Source organism: Carica papaya, chromosome 3, assembly GCF_054855325.1.
Source record: "Carica papaya isolate Zhongbai chromosome 3, ASM5485532v1, whole genome shotgun sequence".
NCBI classification, from domain to species: Eukaryota; Viridiplantae; Streptophyta; class Magnoliopsida; order Brassicales; family Caricaceae; genus Carica; species Carica papaya.
In genome coordinates, this window is record NC_142311.1 from 26,544,503 (window position 1) to 26,561,815 (window position 17,313).

At 31.3% G+C, this 17,313-nt stretch overlaps 1 protein-coding gene across 1 annotated transcript; it reads right to left on the bottom strand.

Annotated features, from left to right (window-relative positions):
• Positions 1-5,638: 5,638 nt before the first annotated feature.
• On the bottom strand, positions 5,639-7,681 carry LOC110825802 (uncharacterized). The gene is made up of 3 exons (XM_022056303.2): positions 7,542-7,681; positions 6,453-6,692; positions 5,639-6,044 (listed from the first exon to the last, which is right to left on the bottom strand). Exons 2-3 carry the CDS (start codon positions 6,667-6,669, stop codon positions 5,791-5,793), a joined length of 471 nt encoding a protein of 156 aa, XP_021911995.1. The 5' UTR covers positions 6,670-6,692; positions 7,542-7,681; the 3' UTR covers positions 5,639-5,790.
• Between the last annotated feature and the right edge of the window lie 9,632 nt (positions 7,682-17,313).

Here is a 17,313-nt window from a genome sequence, read left to right on the forward strand (position 1 = left end):
CTTTTCATTTACTTTATTAAATTTTGTCTCATGCAATCTTGCCACGTGTTAGTTTACGTATTTACTTCAATCTTTAATTTATCATAAATTGGATTCAGAAAACTGTTATTGGCCCGTCTTTGTTGGGTAAAACTCGTGGTTGTTGATGGTAAAAATTTTTGTTAAAATTTTCTTTTTTTCTATGTTTTATTTTCATTATCATAAGTTTAGTTGATAATTAATTTGTTAAAAAACTAAATTAATATGAAATTTTAAGAATCATAAAAAAAAAAAAAAAAAAAAAATAGTAAGAGAGCATGAAGTGATACAGGAGTAAGGTATAGTTTCGGAAGAAATTTGTTTTCTTGGTGATGCTTTAGATACGTGCCTTTTTTCTTCTACCAAGCATACAATTCATTAATTTGTCAAGTATATTCCATGTAACTTAAAAGAAACCAAAAACTACCTTAGTAAGAATTGAGGTAGGAGTTTCCTATATATGATCTGCTCAAGCATATTAATATATTCTTCTAAAACGAACAAGAGATAAGCACATCATGTAGAACAAAGAGATAGAAGATTGCAAAAAAAAAAAAAAAAAAACTCAAGGAATTCACAGTAAGGAGCTAAGAACATTTAGCTCAAATAACACAACCATGTAAGAAATGGAGAGATTTTGAAACAAATATGATCTCACTACGGATGTGGCAAAGTAAAAAAAATAGAGCTAAATTATTTATAAAAAATATTAAAATATCTAGAGTGACTAGACTTGAATACATGTTCTTCCCAATCTCATAAGGTGGTACAAACACATGAAAGTTTGTATCATCTACCTTGATATGTTACTGGCATTAAGGTTGGTGAAGATCACATCAATTAGTAGAAACTCGGTCTTTCTTGCATTTGAAATCCCACTAAATTAGTTAAAATAAGAAAAGTTATGGTAAAAGACTAAGAATTAAGTTTGGTGATTATGAAATTCGTTTGTAAAAACCTAAGGGGATATTTATAAAGGTTTAAGAAATTTAAATAAACTTAAAAACGATGTTAGTCACATATGTGCCACTCAAGGACGACATAATTGATGCCTAATGAAGGGGAGTTGGTGCATGAAATTTCCAACATGGTGTGTGCCATATCCTTAGACAATGCCATGCCTCTCCCAACTGCAATAGAGAAAAAATTATAAGTAAAGGGAAAGAGAAAAGGAAAAATAAGTGGAAGAAGAAGAAATGAGAGAAACGACCAAGCATGAATTGTGAATAGGCAATACATTTATAAAAATATGTCTATAAAATTTGTGAAATATTAATGAGATGTAAGTCAAGAAAAGATAATGAACAACTAGTCATGATCTTTCTCGACCACAGGCTCATGACCCTCTTTTTTAGCCTCATCAAACTCTTCTTTTTCTTCATCTTTTTTTTTTTGTCTTTTTATTCTTCTTCATCCTCAAAAGCTTTTGAGCTCCTCATGGACTTTTCTTCCTCCATATCACAAGAAATAAGCAAGGCTTTCACACACAAGCAAAAGATTTTACACAAGTATTATTCTCTAACAAAAAAGAAACTAACAATCTAAAATAAATTAAATTAAATTAAGTGATTTTATTATCTAAAGTCTAGTAAATCAGGAAAGACACTAGAGATATACCAAATTCTTGACAATAATATTCTTAGAGGACCAACCTTCATATTATAGTAGTTGTGCATATATAATATTTCATTTAATATTGCAATAATAGTGATACTATATATAATGTGTTATTAAGCATCCTATGTGATTACATGCATATATTAGAAATGGCAATTACTTTCATTATATAAGTTAAAATATGCATGTACTATAATAAAAAATCTTTACTGAAAATATCTTTTAAATAAAACTGCTTATTAATAAGATAGAATATAATATTTAAGCACTTGATGGTTATATAAATGAAGTACATAAAGAAGGATATTAACTCTGAAATATATAATTTTAGACATGAAGACAAAGGAATCTTGAGAGGTAGATTTAATTTGAGAAGAGAAAAATAGTAAGATTATTTGGTTAAACCTATTTTAAGCTTTTGTTCTTAGTGAGACATGCACATAAAGATGGGTGGCACATGATTATATCTGAAAAGAAAAAATTATATTCCACATGACCTTGAACTATAAATGTAAAGGTCCGGAACTTAAAAGAAAATAAATTCATGAATTAAATGTGGAAGCGAAACAATAGAGTTTAAGGTTTACATTCCTTGTACAATAATTTAGAATTCCTAATAGAGTTGCGGGAACAATCCTTCTAAAAAGACAAACAAAATTAAGAAAATAAATAAAAGACAATATGTTGAACATTTTAGGACGGCTTTTACTAACTTTTGAAGGGAGTTCAGGTGGTGAACTATTCACAACCCTTTTGTTGATCGGGATCTGGGTCTTATTCCTCTTGATTTGAAATAGTTAATGAAATGGTGAGTTACACTAAACTAATAAAAATATCACACTACTCATCGATACAAAAACTAAAGATTGGTAAAAATCATAAAAATAACTAATGGAGCTGTTAATTTAAGTAAATTCATTTATTACATATAAAACCATTTATTACATATATTTACCATTTGCAAAATTTCTAAAATCGACCTATAGAGACAATAACTCAAATAATATTCTAATATTATATTCAAGTGAGTAAGAACATTAACTTTCCCTCTTTATTTACTTACTGGTATCTTTGGGGGCCTATAGGGATGTCCCACTACGCGTGAACCATTATTCAACATTGTTAACTAACTAGCCACCCTCATACCCCATCTGGTATGAGTATCAAGAATACTATCCCTTAATACCCAATCCGGTAAGAGGGTGAAACGGTTCGTCCTCATACTCTATCTGATATGAGCGCCAAAAATACTAATTTTCGATACCTCGTCCGATATGAGGTAACGTTCACGTTAAGGTTCCTTATGTACTCGGTTCGTCCACTATCTCTCAAGATATCCAGTAAGTCTACCATTAATTCATTCACTTAATCAATCAATTTTCTATTTACATTTAATTTTTAGTTTCATAATTTAACCGTAAATCAACGCAAGACAAACAATACATGCATCAAGAAAACACAATTGAACTATTTTATCAATTTCAGTATATTATTATGCATTTAAAGTTGTAAAATTAAATAATCGATTAAACAGGACAAACAATACATGCATCAAGAAAACACAATTGAACTATTTTATCAATTTCAGTATATTATTATGCATTTAAAGTTGTAAAATTAAATAATCGATTAAACAGGACAAACAATAATAAATAATCAGTTTTGACTTCATTAATAACTTGTAATTAATTCTCAAAGTTTTTTAAATTACGCAAAATACCGTATTATTAATAATTAAACTTCAATTCCATAATAAGGAATAAGGTGATGGATTCTTACTCGAATCAGTGTCCGAAACTGGAAATTTTCTACTGCACTTACTGGCGGTCTCCAGGTTTCTTGAATTTTTCTGCTAAGATTAAAACACACTTCACTACCTAAAAATACCCCCAACAAAATCCCAAATAAGTGTTAAGAACCTTTTTTGGCCAATTTCAGAATTCCGGCACGACAGCACCGCCGTACTCCATCGATGGCAAGTTACCTCGGCTTGGCAATTTTCGGACAGTTTTGACTGGTTTCGACTGATTTTATACACATTCCTGCGAGAAAACATATTAGGGAGCCTCGGTTGGCATAAAAAAAGTAAAAAAAAACTCACCGACGGCGGAATTTTTTGGTGCGGCGGTTCCACCGGCTCACTTTCACGACTGAGTGTTTTTCTTCGGACAACCTTTTTTGGCAATCGAAGATGGCTCCGGCGCGGCAACGAGCGGCTATCGGCTCCCTTCTCCAGCTATTGGTTTTTCTTCTCCGGCAAGAGGCTGACGACTAGAGTTTGAGTTTGGTATAATGCGAGATATTTATACTTGTCTCCTTTAAATCTGGATCGTTCATCGTGTTTGATCTCGACCGTCCGATCGCGTTTAAAGAGAAAATAAATTTGTACTATTCATCGTGATTTGATCTCGACCGTACGATTACGTTTAAAGAAGGAACGAATCTGAACCGTTCATTGCATTTAATCGCGACCGTCCGATCGTGCATGAGGAAGGAACGAATATGGACCGTCCACGCACGCGAGAACGCATTTGGGCCATCCAATCGTGGGTACACGGATTGCCAACGTGGCCTCTCACGTGGCACCGAGTTAGCGTGCCTTGTTACGCAGCGCGCTCCAGTTCGTCGGGGCTGCTGACTGAGCAGTTTTACGTAGTGCAATTTTTTTAATTATGTTTTGACTTCTAATTTTCGATTTTTCTTTCAAAAATACTCTCCGAACCTAAATTTTTATCTCTTTTTTCTAAAATTATTTTTAATTTTATCTTCAACTTATTTTTTTTCTAATTTTACATTAAACAAAATTTATAAATTTAAAAATTATATTTTTATATATTTTTTTTAAAATTTAAAATTATTCATGAACCAAATTTCGAATTCGGGTATTACAATAAATAATTTAAAAGACCCATCCTTTGATTAATTGATTTTTGTGTAAGATAAAATTTGATGTGTTTTGTCGAAGTAACTTATGAGGCCCAATTATGAAGATCTATAGAATTGCTTAAAGATATCTATTTAAGAAATAAATAAATAAATAAATATTTCAATTTACTTAAAGCGTCATTATTATTTTTTATTAAAAAATAAATAAATGGTTACACATTTAAATAAAATCATTACAAAAAAATAATACAAAATATATACATTATTAACTTTTATGTTTAAGTTTAAAGGAATATAAAAAGGCTAATTAAATATTTATTTAAAAGAAGTGAGTAATTGAGTAAACTAACTAGCTAAGAATAATAGCAACCTAAAAGTTAAAATTATAATGCTCATCTTTTACCTGTAAGTATTTAAAAACTATTTGTAAATGCCAAATAAATAATTTCAAAATTTTATAGCTACACAGGGGTTAGTTAGGTTAAAATAAAATAAAATAAAATTTAAAATATTGATTTCATTTAAAAAATAACAGAATATTGATTAAAGAGTGGACCAGATTTCTACTCTTTTACATTCAAGGGCATTTTGCTTTTTCATTCATAATGTCAAACATGCAGATTGTAGGAACCTATGAAATTCTCTTTTGATGAAAGGTACCCTTCTTTACTACAAAAATGTAGACCTCAAAAAGATAGAATTTAATTCTTCAGAAAATATATATTTAGTGTTTAACAGTTCAAACTCCATTAAAAACTCAATTAAAACAAACCCAAATTGATCTTTACATACAATCAATTCAGATTGTTTAGAAAAAATGTGTTGAACTTTTTAGTAATCCCCTTAAGAGAACATTTGAGCAATGAGGAGATTTAACACACCTCTCCAAATATAGTATTTAATAAATCTAATAATAAATAAAGTAACATTAAAATATCAAGTATAATTTGTTACCATAACAAATTATCTAAAGTTTTTTGAAAAGAAAAAGATCCCTTAATTATTCGGGCACACCCAGGTGCAGTGTCTATTAGAGGGACGCTTAATGAGGAGACTTGTCAGGCATTCCCAACTCATCAACTAACTCCTTATGTGCAACATCCATAAAAGAAACAAAGACAGAAAACATCTGAACGTCAAATTAGAAGCCATCAAAAGCAGCAGAAGTCTAAAAGATAAATGTTTATTCAATCCCACCCAAAAAGGAAAACAAGACAGAATCAAGTTTGAGTCAACACGACCCTACTTGTTGATGTAAAAGGTTGCTGATCACTTCCACTTCCTGAATTTCCCTCCATGCTTTCCATGCTTGAATTTACCATGCTTCCCGTGTTTGAACTTGCCACCATGGTGCTTGAACTTTCCACCGTGGTGCTTAAACTTGCCGCCATGTTTGTGACCATGTGAGAAAGGAGTACCATGCATCATATGGTGACTACCATGGTGGCTGCCAAGGGCATGGGCTCCATAAGCAGCTGCTGCGGCAGCTGCTCCTCCAGCTAACATTGCCCCAATTCCATGACCTGAAAACAAACGTTATATTATATTACATCCGTTAGCTAAAGTCATCAATGAACGTCGCTGAGAAAAGAATTCTACAAACTTCTGAGAAGCAAAGTTAATGAATTAGGGATTGTGATGCTAAAATTTCCAATTGCTGAATCAATTTATACTACTCTTTTGACTACATATATACTCATTTCTCAAATAGATATGCAGTTCTCTCACTCAAAAATGTGAAATCTTAGGTTGAATAATTAAAAGCAGTAACTTGGCTAGTTCAGCTAATCATTTTGTTGATTATTGTCTCAAACTAATCCTATTAAACATACTGTTCTTGGAGTCTATGGATTGTTTACTACATTAGAAACATAGTAGAGTTTGCTGTATAACAAGTTACAGCGACAAAATAAGTAAGCAAACAGAATCACCTGAATGATGTGGTGGAGCAGATGGGCCTGGATAACCAGCAGGCGGGTATGCACCTTGTGGTGGGTACCCTGCTGGTGGATATCCTTGTGCAGGAGGATAGCCTTGAGGAGGAGGAGGATAACCTTGTGGAGGATACCCTTGCGGAGGATACCCGTGTCCATAGTGTGAAAACAGCCCTTTGTCACGCTCATCATGCTTGTCCTCACCACCTCCCATGTTTTCTAAGCAAGCAACAAACCCTGCATAAAATGCCAAGGCTGATTGATGTAACCTCATTTATGCAAGCAATGTCAAAGTGATCTTGTACAACTAAAACATAACATGAGAAAGACAAAGCTGAATAGATTTGACACTTATATTATAGAAAGGGAGATAATTTAACCATGCATCTCAACCAAAATTAGGCCTTTGCCAGTAATATATGCCTTAGATCAACATTTTTTGTTGCTTAATGCTTCTAATTAAAGATTGTTGATCAGCCAGAAAATATTACAGGGATCAAAAAGTCAAAACCGATGGCAACATCTGAAAAATATTTGCATATCCTCTTAATACAGAATACAGATCAGCAATCTATCTATAGAGTCAAAACTGAACGTAACACCACCACTAACATTACATCAAACTCTCATTATTTATAGAACAGCAATTCATCTAAAGAGTATTAGACAAACCCAGAGTCAACCACACTACACCATTTCTAAACTACTCGAGAATAAATTTTATCGGGAAAAGAATTCAAGGCAAAAATCAAAGCTGCAAAAAGAAAATTGATTATGTAAGAAATAAAAGCGCCCAGATTTTGCTCTGATGCAATCGTCAAATACAGTGATAGGACTTGTTCCTTTTGGAAGACGATCCCTTAAACACAAAACAAAAGATCAAAAGAGAAACCGTAAACCTTATATCAAAGCCGTAAAGAAGATCAAACGATCATAAGCACAGAAACCCTATGTATAAATCATCAATTTACATTACATTTGAAGCAATATAAAGCGAACAGGACCAGATCATAAATTTAAAGAAAACAAATGAAATTGAAATGGAAAAAAATAAATAAATCGATGAACATGAAACGGGAGACTTACCGATTAGTATCTAAGAACCAGGAAACAACAATGCCTGTTCCAGATGCATATACGTATATATACACATATGTACTTTTTTGAACGAGCCAATATAAATTTGAGCAAAACGAGAACGGTTTGACGCCACGCGCTGGATTAACGCGTCCAACACGTACTTGACGCGTGACGAGCTCGAGGTCTTACATGCTTCTCATCATGACACAAGGCTCCTAAAGGCTAGTTAGTAATAGGAAAAATTATTTTTTAAAGCCTTGGGTGATTTTAATCAAATCATATACTATTTTAAAATATTTAGAATTAATTTTTATATTTATTCTTAATTATTTTAATTTCAATATTTTAAAAAATTTATTTTCAATTATTGGCTATATACAATATTAATAAAAATATTATATAAATTAAAATTGAACACACGTCGTATTCTAATTGAATCATTATCCACATAAGATAATTTTAGCACAACTTAAAATATAAAAAATTAATTTTATGATATAGATTGAACCAAACATAATTTGCTCTGGTTTTTGGTTTGAAGTTGAAGGATTAAAAATTTTAGTACAATTTAATATCTATTGCGAAAATAAATTACTGAATTCAAGGAAAAAATCTTAATAATCGATGAGACTTAAGAAATTATCCTTTGTTTTATAAATCTCACTAGTTATGATTTTGAAAAACGATTGAACTCTATGAATTTATTGCACATTTTAATTTTTATTCATTTCATTAATTTCTTTAATTTAAAAAATATTTTGTTTAATAAGTAAATTCCTAAAGTCATCAAGGTCGATCTTCTCTAAATGTCTCTTATTCACGTTTTGACCGGCTATAACGTGGTGGCTTTTTCTCCCTCATTCATCTTTGTTCTTTTTGATGGATTCTTCTCTTATGAACAATGACATCTTTATTGTCTTCTTCTTAAATGAAGAACAATAACTTCTAGTTATTTTTCTCCAACAAATAACGATTTAACTAAATGCATATCAATTTTCTCTGCAGCGTTGTTAGAGGCCTTACCATATGGGCATGTTGTGGACTAGGTCCAACTGAACCTCTAAAATTCAATGTAAAGAAAGGGAGAGAATGGTGAGGAGATAAGGATACGGATAAACCCAAGAATCATGGTTTGTTGTCCAGTAGGGGAAGGAGAATGTTTCGCTCATTATGTTGTTATGTTGACCACAATAAACTATAAAAGTCCCAAGAGATTAGATGAAATAATATGATAGGTAAATTGTTTAATTCATTTTGAATTTATTTAACAAATTTTTTTCATTAATTCTACTCATTTTCTTGGACAATTCAAAAGTGAGAAGCACTTGGGTACACTTCAAGGTGTACTTTTTATATTTGATATATTTTAATAACTCTTGTTATGGAGATACCATAATCATATATTTGTCTCCTTCATAGTTTGAGTATTTGTATTTTATATATTTTAATGAAATATATCTGCAAATTTTTTGACTAAATTATTCGATCATGAATTTTTACAGTAACATAAGCCAATGATCTCGAGAAATTTTTTTTTTCATCGTTTTCCATAGGAAAAATTTTCTTGCATAGAGAAATTCTATTCATAGTAGAAAATTTTGGGTTATTTCTCTCTATAAGAGAAATAATTTTTAATAGAAAATTTCTCTCCTTAAGAGAATTTTTTTTAGCCATTTCTCTCTACAAGACAAATACTCTTTGATAAAGAAAATTTAGTTAGTCATTTCTTTCTACAATAGAAATACCCTTGCATAGAGAATTTCTCTCTCGAAGAAAAAATTTGTTTGTTGTTTTTCTTCACAAGAAAAATCCTCTTGCTATAGAATTTCTCTCCATGAGAGAAATTTTTCCAGTATTTCTCTCAAAAAGATAAAATTTATCTATTATAAGAATTCTAAATAATTTTTCCTGTTTTACATCCCTCAACAACAATCCCTTACCCCGTAAATCTATTACAAACACCTTGCACATCTATTATAAATTCATAAATCTTTTCAAGAATTTTTATTTTTTTATTTACGATTTAATTGTCTAGTATATACTCGCTATGCACAAAAATTTATTTCTCTCTTTTCTTATGCGGGACCCGAGATCAACACTTGTAATCTAAACCCCACATATAACATTACAAAACTTAAATCCCTAAATAAGTTATTCCTATTTAATTACATTCAACTTGTGAATGCAAATTAAGATAATTTGGATAAACTGAATTGATTAGAATGCTCTAAGAAATATCTTGATAAGTTAAAATCAACTCAAAAAAGAAATTGATAAAAATATCATAAGTTATCTTGATAAGTAGACACCAATTCCCCACTCAATAAGAAGGTTGAAGATACCTCCCTAAATAGCAACTTAGCCAACTGTTAACCCAAGTTAAAAGTTTAATTTTATTGATCTCAAACTTTAATGTTTACAACCAAAGGAGCAAGACTTTTATATAGGTATAAGCCTTACTAATTCTATAAGAATTCAAAAACTAAATATCAGAAAAACTCTAATTACATTCTTATATAGGAATCTGATAAAATATGAATTTAAAGAAGCATAAAGATAATTAAAATAAAAGTCTTCTCTTTTAAAATGCGGTGGGGTTGTGGTTGAATTCTCCATGCTTTATTTTACTTGGATTTAGACTTGAATATTTAATTAATTGTTGTTGAAGAAGTTGAGTTGAATATGCCTTAAAAGCTTCCAATTGAAGTAGAAAACAATTTCTCTTCCATGAGAAAATCTAAGAAAAAAAATATAGGATAAAATCCAGCATTATCCATGAGAAAATTAAGGATGGGAATTCGACTAGGAATTGGAAATTCTTCCTCCTTTCGGTTTCCTTCCTCTTGCATGATTCCAACCCTCTTAAATTAATTAATTTTTTAAAGTAGAAAATCCTTTTGGATTTTAGAATGCTAATCCGACTCTAACATCCATGTTGTCATAATTCCTAGTCCTAAAAGAACTCTTAAAAAGATGAAATTTGATTCTTTATGCTCAATTCCTGTAAGTTGCCCCCCCTCCCCCCACACCCCCCATTTGCTCATATCATTTTCTCTCTTAAAAGAAATCATTTACAAAAAATATAAAGAGATATAAAATAATTAAAATTTCAACATACATATAAATCTTGTAGTTCGAAAAGGTTATCCATTAAATTTTAATATCCACATACATGCTTAATTGAAGTAATATATTCAAGTTTTATATAACAATGCATATCCTACAACATCAAACTACATTCCACCTGATACATACCCCAAGAAAAATAGAACTACAATACAACAATCACAAAACCACATAATCTATATCGTCTTCTTATCCCATATGTTTGATCGATCTTCTAATACCTATTTTATCATTTCCATATAACGTTCCAAGTTAGCTTGTCTTTATCAAACCTCTTTAATGTCAACATAAAAGTTAACCATTTCACTCTCAATTCCAAATTGCCTATTCAGTTGATGATGCATTCAATATTTTTGTTCATACTAAAAACCAACTCTTAGTAGTATTTCAAGCTAATCTTCATCATGCCAACAAGAAAACTTGCAATCATGTTTATATAAAAAAATTGTCCATGTTTGAGCATATGTTAACATTTCACAAAAAGCTCATTTTAAGAAAATAATGACTGGATGAATTTTTAAATAGTTATTTACTTTGTAATCGTGGTAGTCATAAAGTCTCCTTCAGGATTTTTTTTAGCTTAATTAAGTGCATCTTGGCGTTTCTTGGACTATAATGACAAGAATGTAATATTGGATAGCCTATATTTAGTGTCAATGATGTTAATTTGCATCAAGAAGGAATCCAGCAGGTCCCGACTCAAACAGCAAATAAAGTTCTAATTTTCTAAACAGGAACGTTTAGAACATGAAAGTAATTTTATTCATGACTACTTTCCTAATTGGGATTATTCCAAGAGATTGGACAAGTTTGTACAAGCCAAAAGACTTAAGGCCCAAGTAAGATTAACGAGCTTGAAGAATTGTAAGAAAGCCCACGCCCGATTAAGATGGCCCAAATGCGCACACCACATGCATATGCACTAAAAGGCCCGCACGTATGTAGGTTCAGGTCGGGCAGCAGCCCCGCTCACACGACACAAGAGGCCCGCAGGCCCTGCACACAGAATCAATCTTGCACGCAGGACCAAAAAGCCAAACACGTGCATCCCATGTGAACGGACCGCGGATGGCCCAACTGACCTAAACACAATAGCTCGCGACTGTCGTGGGGCCCTTTTCCCATGCAACCTATGCGGACCGACTTACCCGGCCCATCCGGGTAACCTAAACCTGGTTGACCCTTTTTTTTAATTATTTAATATTTATTTATTTATTTTATCATTTTAAAATTTTAAAAGGCTTTTGGAACCCACTTTTTAATTTTTTTCATGTGTTTTACATGAAAATTACATGGGATAAGTCTTATCTTATTTTAATTATTATTTTATTATAAATTATATCCCTATGATTATTTAATAAATTTCTTTGTATTTAGATGATATAAAATAATTATTTTATTATGTAATTATCCTAATTTAGATAAAAATTTTATCTAAGATATTATTTTATTAAATTATCCCAAAAGTTTGTACTCATTCTAGATTGTCAAGAAAGCCTATAAATAGTTCTTTGCTCATATGTTGTAAAAACAACCAATTACAATCAATTTTAGAGAATTCTTGAAAGCCTAGGCTTTTCTTCGATTAGCATTTTTGCTAATTTAGCTTCTTCAAGTTCTTAGGGAATGAAGAGTCTTGAGAAGTCTTGTTGAGCCAATGAGCAGGGATCAACTTATTGGTAAATCCGTGGCTGTTTTCTCTTTTCTTATTTATTTTTCATAGTCTTTATTTTTTCATTCCTTTTAGGATTGTAAATTCAATTAGAGATAGGGGTTTATCTAGGTGGTTAAAATTTTGGTATTGCATAATATTGAGTGGGTTATAGGAGTTAATTCGATCCTTCTCATACCCTTCTGCGTCATCTGGTATCATAGTTAAGCTCCTAAAAACCCAAATATATCTTTATTTGCTTTCAACATTTTGTTCATTAACAATTCAAATTAATTTTTGATTTATTCGTATTGCATTTTGCTTGAATTCATATCTATCCGTTCAATTCAAGTAGTTCATGTTATTATTAAAAAAAAATTATATATATCAAAAATACCAAAAATACTCCAGTTACACCCCATAAGGCAATTCTCACATTATTTGCATTTTACATCACAAAAGCAAAATAACCGCCTAATTCCTAACTGGAAATCCTTTGAGAAATCGAAGGCAAAGTATGTTACCTAACGGGTGTGAGTGAAAACTTTTGTTTTCATTTTGCACACTATTTATGTTTAATTTTCAAATTTCATTTCTATAATTTTCCTATTACATGAAGAAACGTAACTGGTGGTAGAGTGTAGCCGACAAATTGGGGGTAGTATAGGAAGAGACACCTGCTAATTATATCCATTAGGATTGATCGGATCCCCACGCATCAATCCGAATTGTTATTCTTTGGGATTTACATTTCTTTCTTTTATTTTACATTTGTTCCCTTACAAATTAAGTGATTAATCGATACTAGTTGCTTAACACACGAAAGACACACCATTCTTTCTTCTATGTGCCTAATTTTGAACTTAAACAGAAACCAAAATCATTTGGGGTTTTTTGTTGTTTTATAAGGACTAACGTGCAGAGCCGATTCAAGCGATTCTAATTTCAAATGCTCAACTTGAGAGACGAAGTTGTTAATTGATAAACTATAAGGTAAGTACGAGTAGAGGTGGAGGGAGAGAATGTATTCTTGTCACTAACCCTTTTCGCAAGTACTACACTATGTCTTAATTTATCGAAGATGCTCCACTTAGAAGTAATGTCCTTGTTGTTCAAAGACCTCTCAATATGCAAGTTAGGAGTGAAGACAACGAGCAAAGGGAGAACATTTTCTACACGCGATGTCTTGTCAATGATATAGTATATGGAATGATCATTGACAATGGTAGTTGTGCTAATGTGACAAGCACTCTATTTGTAGAAGGAGTAGGGTTAACATGCATCAAACATCCAAACCAAATCTCTACCTGTTATGGTAGTTGAATGAATGCAGTGAAGCCCAAGTTACCAAGCAAGTCATAGTGTTGTTCTCCATCAAAAAATATCACGATGAGGTATGTTGTGATATCGTACTTATGCATGCAGTTACCTGATACTTGGGAGACCTTGGCAGTTTGATAGACATGTATAACATTGCGGCCGCACCAATTGATATTCATGGAGAAAAGATAATCTGAATCATGTCCTTAGGCCTTTATCACCAAAAGAAACACATGAAGATCATGTCAAAATTAAACGATCCTTTGATATTTATTCAAGAATGGCATAAGAGAGAGAAAACATCACGGAGAAAGTCAATGGTCCATTGAGCATAAAGGCCACCCAATAGACAGCTAAAAATGGTCCATTAAGAGAAAAATAGAAAGAGAAAATAAGGCAGTGTCTCTTTGTGATGAAGGTCTAAATTCGAGGACGAATCTTTTTGAAGAATATAAAGATGATGTGATATTGGATAGCTCGAATTTGGTGTCAAGGATGTCAATCTGCATCAAGGAGGAATCTAACCGGTCCTGACTCAAACAGGAAATAAAGTTCAAGTTTATTAAGCGAAAATGCCCAAAACAGGAAAGTAATTTCATCGCTGACTACTTTCCTAATTGAGATTATTCTAAGAGATTGGGCAAGTTTGTTCAAGCCAAAATACTTAGGGTCTAAATAAGATTAACGGATTTGAAGAATTATAAAAAAGCTCACACTCCAGTAAGATGGCCCACATGCGCGTACCACGCACATATGTGCTACAAGGCCCACACACATAGAAGTTCAGGTCGAGCAGCAGCCCCTGCACGCAAAATCAGCCTAAGAGGCCGAACGCGTGCACCATATGCAAATGGGCCCAAATGGCCCAAACACACTAGCCTGTGACTCCCTCAGGCCCTTTTCCTATGCAACTTGCACAGAATGGCTGGCCCGGCCCATCTAAGTGACTGAAACCCGATCGACCTTTTTTTAATTATTTAATATTTATTTATTTATTTTATTGTTTTAAAATTTTAAAAAGATTTTGGGACCCACGTTTTAATTTTTCATGGTTTAAATTAAAATTTCACATGACTAAATTAATTTCTCCATGTGTTTTACATGGAAACATGAGATAAGTCTTATCTTATTTTAATTATTATTTTATTGTAAATTTTATCCCTATGATTATTTAATAAATTTCTTTGTATTTAGATGGGATAGAATAATTATTTTATTGTGTAAATATCTTAAATTTAGATAGAATTTTTATTTATAGTATTATTTTATTAAATTATTTCAAGAGTTTGTACCCATCTAGATTATTCGAGAAAGGCTATAAATAGTTTTTGCTCATAGGTTGTAAAATAACCAATTACAATCAATTTGATAGAATTCTTGAACGCTTAAGCTTTTCTTCCATTAATATTTTTGCTAATTTAGCTTCTTCAAGTTTTTCGAGAAGCAGGAGTCTTCAGAAGTCTTGTTGAGTCAAGGAGCGGGAATCAACTTATCAGTAAATCCATGACATTTTTTGTTTCCTTGTTTATTTTCTCTAATATTTGTTTTTGCATTTCTTTATTTTTGCATTTCTTTTATGATTGTAGATTCAATTAGAGGGATAAGTTTATCTAGCCGATTAAAGTTTCGATATTGCATAATGTTGAGTGGGTTATAGGAATTGATTTGATCCGTTTCATACCCTCCCACGTCATAAACACTTTATCCATCATAATTGAAATTAACTATTTAACATGTAACAATATTTGCAAAACTTAAGGAACTGAAAATTACTACAACACCACAAGGAAAAAAAAATTAAAACATATTTGTTTTTAAGGAAAATTAGGTAAATCTATATTTTAATTTAACTATGAATATGTTTTTCTCAAAACACAACCCATAAGCACCTATTTTGGGCAGTATGAATAATGACATGCAATGTTAGAAATAATAAAACTTATAAAACAACATGGCAAAGTCACAACTTTTGCATAAAACTTGGAAAGTAGTCATTGTTTGAAGATTATTTTCATCACTAAATTACTAATTACTTCAAATATCATTGTGTGAGTTTTGAATTGTACTGTTAAAATTTGGTTCCGCATAAAAATTCTCAACAATTGAGATTTTTTAAGCCACATAGCACAAATATATCAAAGAGTTGCTACAAAATGATGAGATGAGCAAATTATTACTCATACACCTCGATAATAAAGGAAATAAGAACTTAGCAAACATATAAAAGTGTTTAAAGATTTATTAAAATCTAATTAAGTGCCCCTATTACATCCCAACGATGACTTGTCTCATATATATAATAATATATACCTTTAAAATATGATAAAGTGCCCCTATTACATCCCAATTTTAGTTAGAGGTACCATTCAGGATTTTATGTAATACGTTTGCATTTTCTAACACAAATAAGGGTAACTTCAATTTGATTCTTATTTATTTCATATTAAAATTATTCATTAAGCATGCATAAAAAAACTCATGTTAAACAATAAAAAAAAGGCATAGAAGACTTATCTATGGATGGGTTGTTGAACTTATAGCTCATGGTGCTTATGACGATACAATTCAAGGACGATAAATAATAAGGTTTTTGGAAAAGAATGAAGTTGATCAATGGTGAGCTTTTTTGAGAGGTGTGATTTGGAGAAGGAATTTAAAAGGGAATACTAGGAAATAATATTAATGTTTTTAGGAAGTTAGGGACTTATATCAGTTCACTTAAATTTAACTGGTTCTTTTCCTTTATTTGATTTCATCTATATTTAAAACTCATAACTTAAAATGCATTTAACCTGAATATTTACCTAATAAGAAAGAGACATGTGTTCAACTCCTTGTCATGTGACACTTGTAAGCAAACTCATACTGAATCAAAGAGAATAAATATGGAAGCGTACCTGAATCCATAACGAAAGAGATCTTCACATTTTGTGGTAAAACTTCCAAACAACACGCGACTGTAAAAAACTAATTTTCACTACTGACGGACTAACAAGAAATAAACAAAATGTACATGTGTTTTGGTGACCATAACCACCTTTTATATTGTCGACTTTTGTAATTTTTTATTTTATAATGAGTAAAATAAAAAATAACAAAAGTCGACAATATAAAAGGTAGTTATGGTCCTTAAATCACATGTATGTTTTGCTTATTTCATGTTATCCCGTCAGCAGTGAAAATCAGTTTCTACAGCCGTGTGTTGATTTAGAAGATTAATAGCTCACTTGTTGATAAAAAAATCCAACAATCTCCCACTTAGGCTTTATATGTCACCTTAACCTGTGCATTAAACAACTGTAGGAGTACTCAAAACTTTGTTATCAATACCTGAATGCATCACCAAATAATTACGTCCATCGATCATAATAATATAGGATCAAAGCGGTCTTCCCTACAAATATCGTAACTAAACCTATCAATAGTCACGTATACCAGTATAACCGAATGACATAAATTAAGTATGGATGTACAACATGAAAATTACATGCTACGTTATCTAAGCATACCTACTTCCAACTAGTCATGCCTTAAACTTAGTGAGATTAACTATAAGAAAACTTAGAGATAAAATATAAACATAAACCAAAACACTATAACTGAAATGAAATATGAAACCCATAAACTAAATCCAAAATACAAAACTTATGATATGTCTGTATCATAAAAGCAACTATGGTA

Bases quoted from the DNA above. Each gene is read 5' to 3' on its own strand.
- LOC110825802 (XM_022056303.2), bottom strand. From the start codon at position 6,669: ATGGGAGGTGGTGAGGACAAGCATGATGAGCGTGACAAAGGGCTGTTT. The intron at 6,045-6,452 runs GTGATTCTGTTT...GTTTGTTTTCAG, and splicing joins TGCTCCACCACATCATTCAG to GTCATGGAATTGGGGCAATG.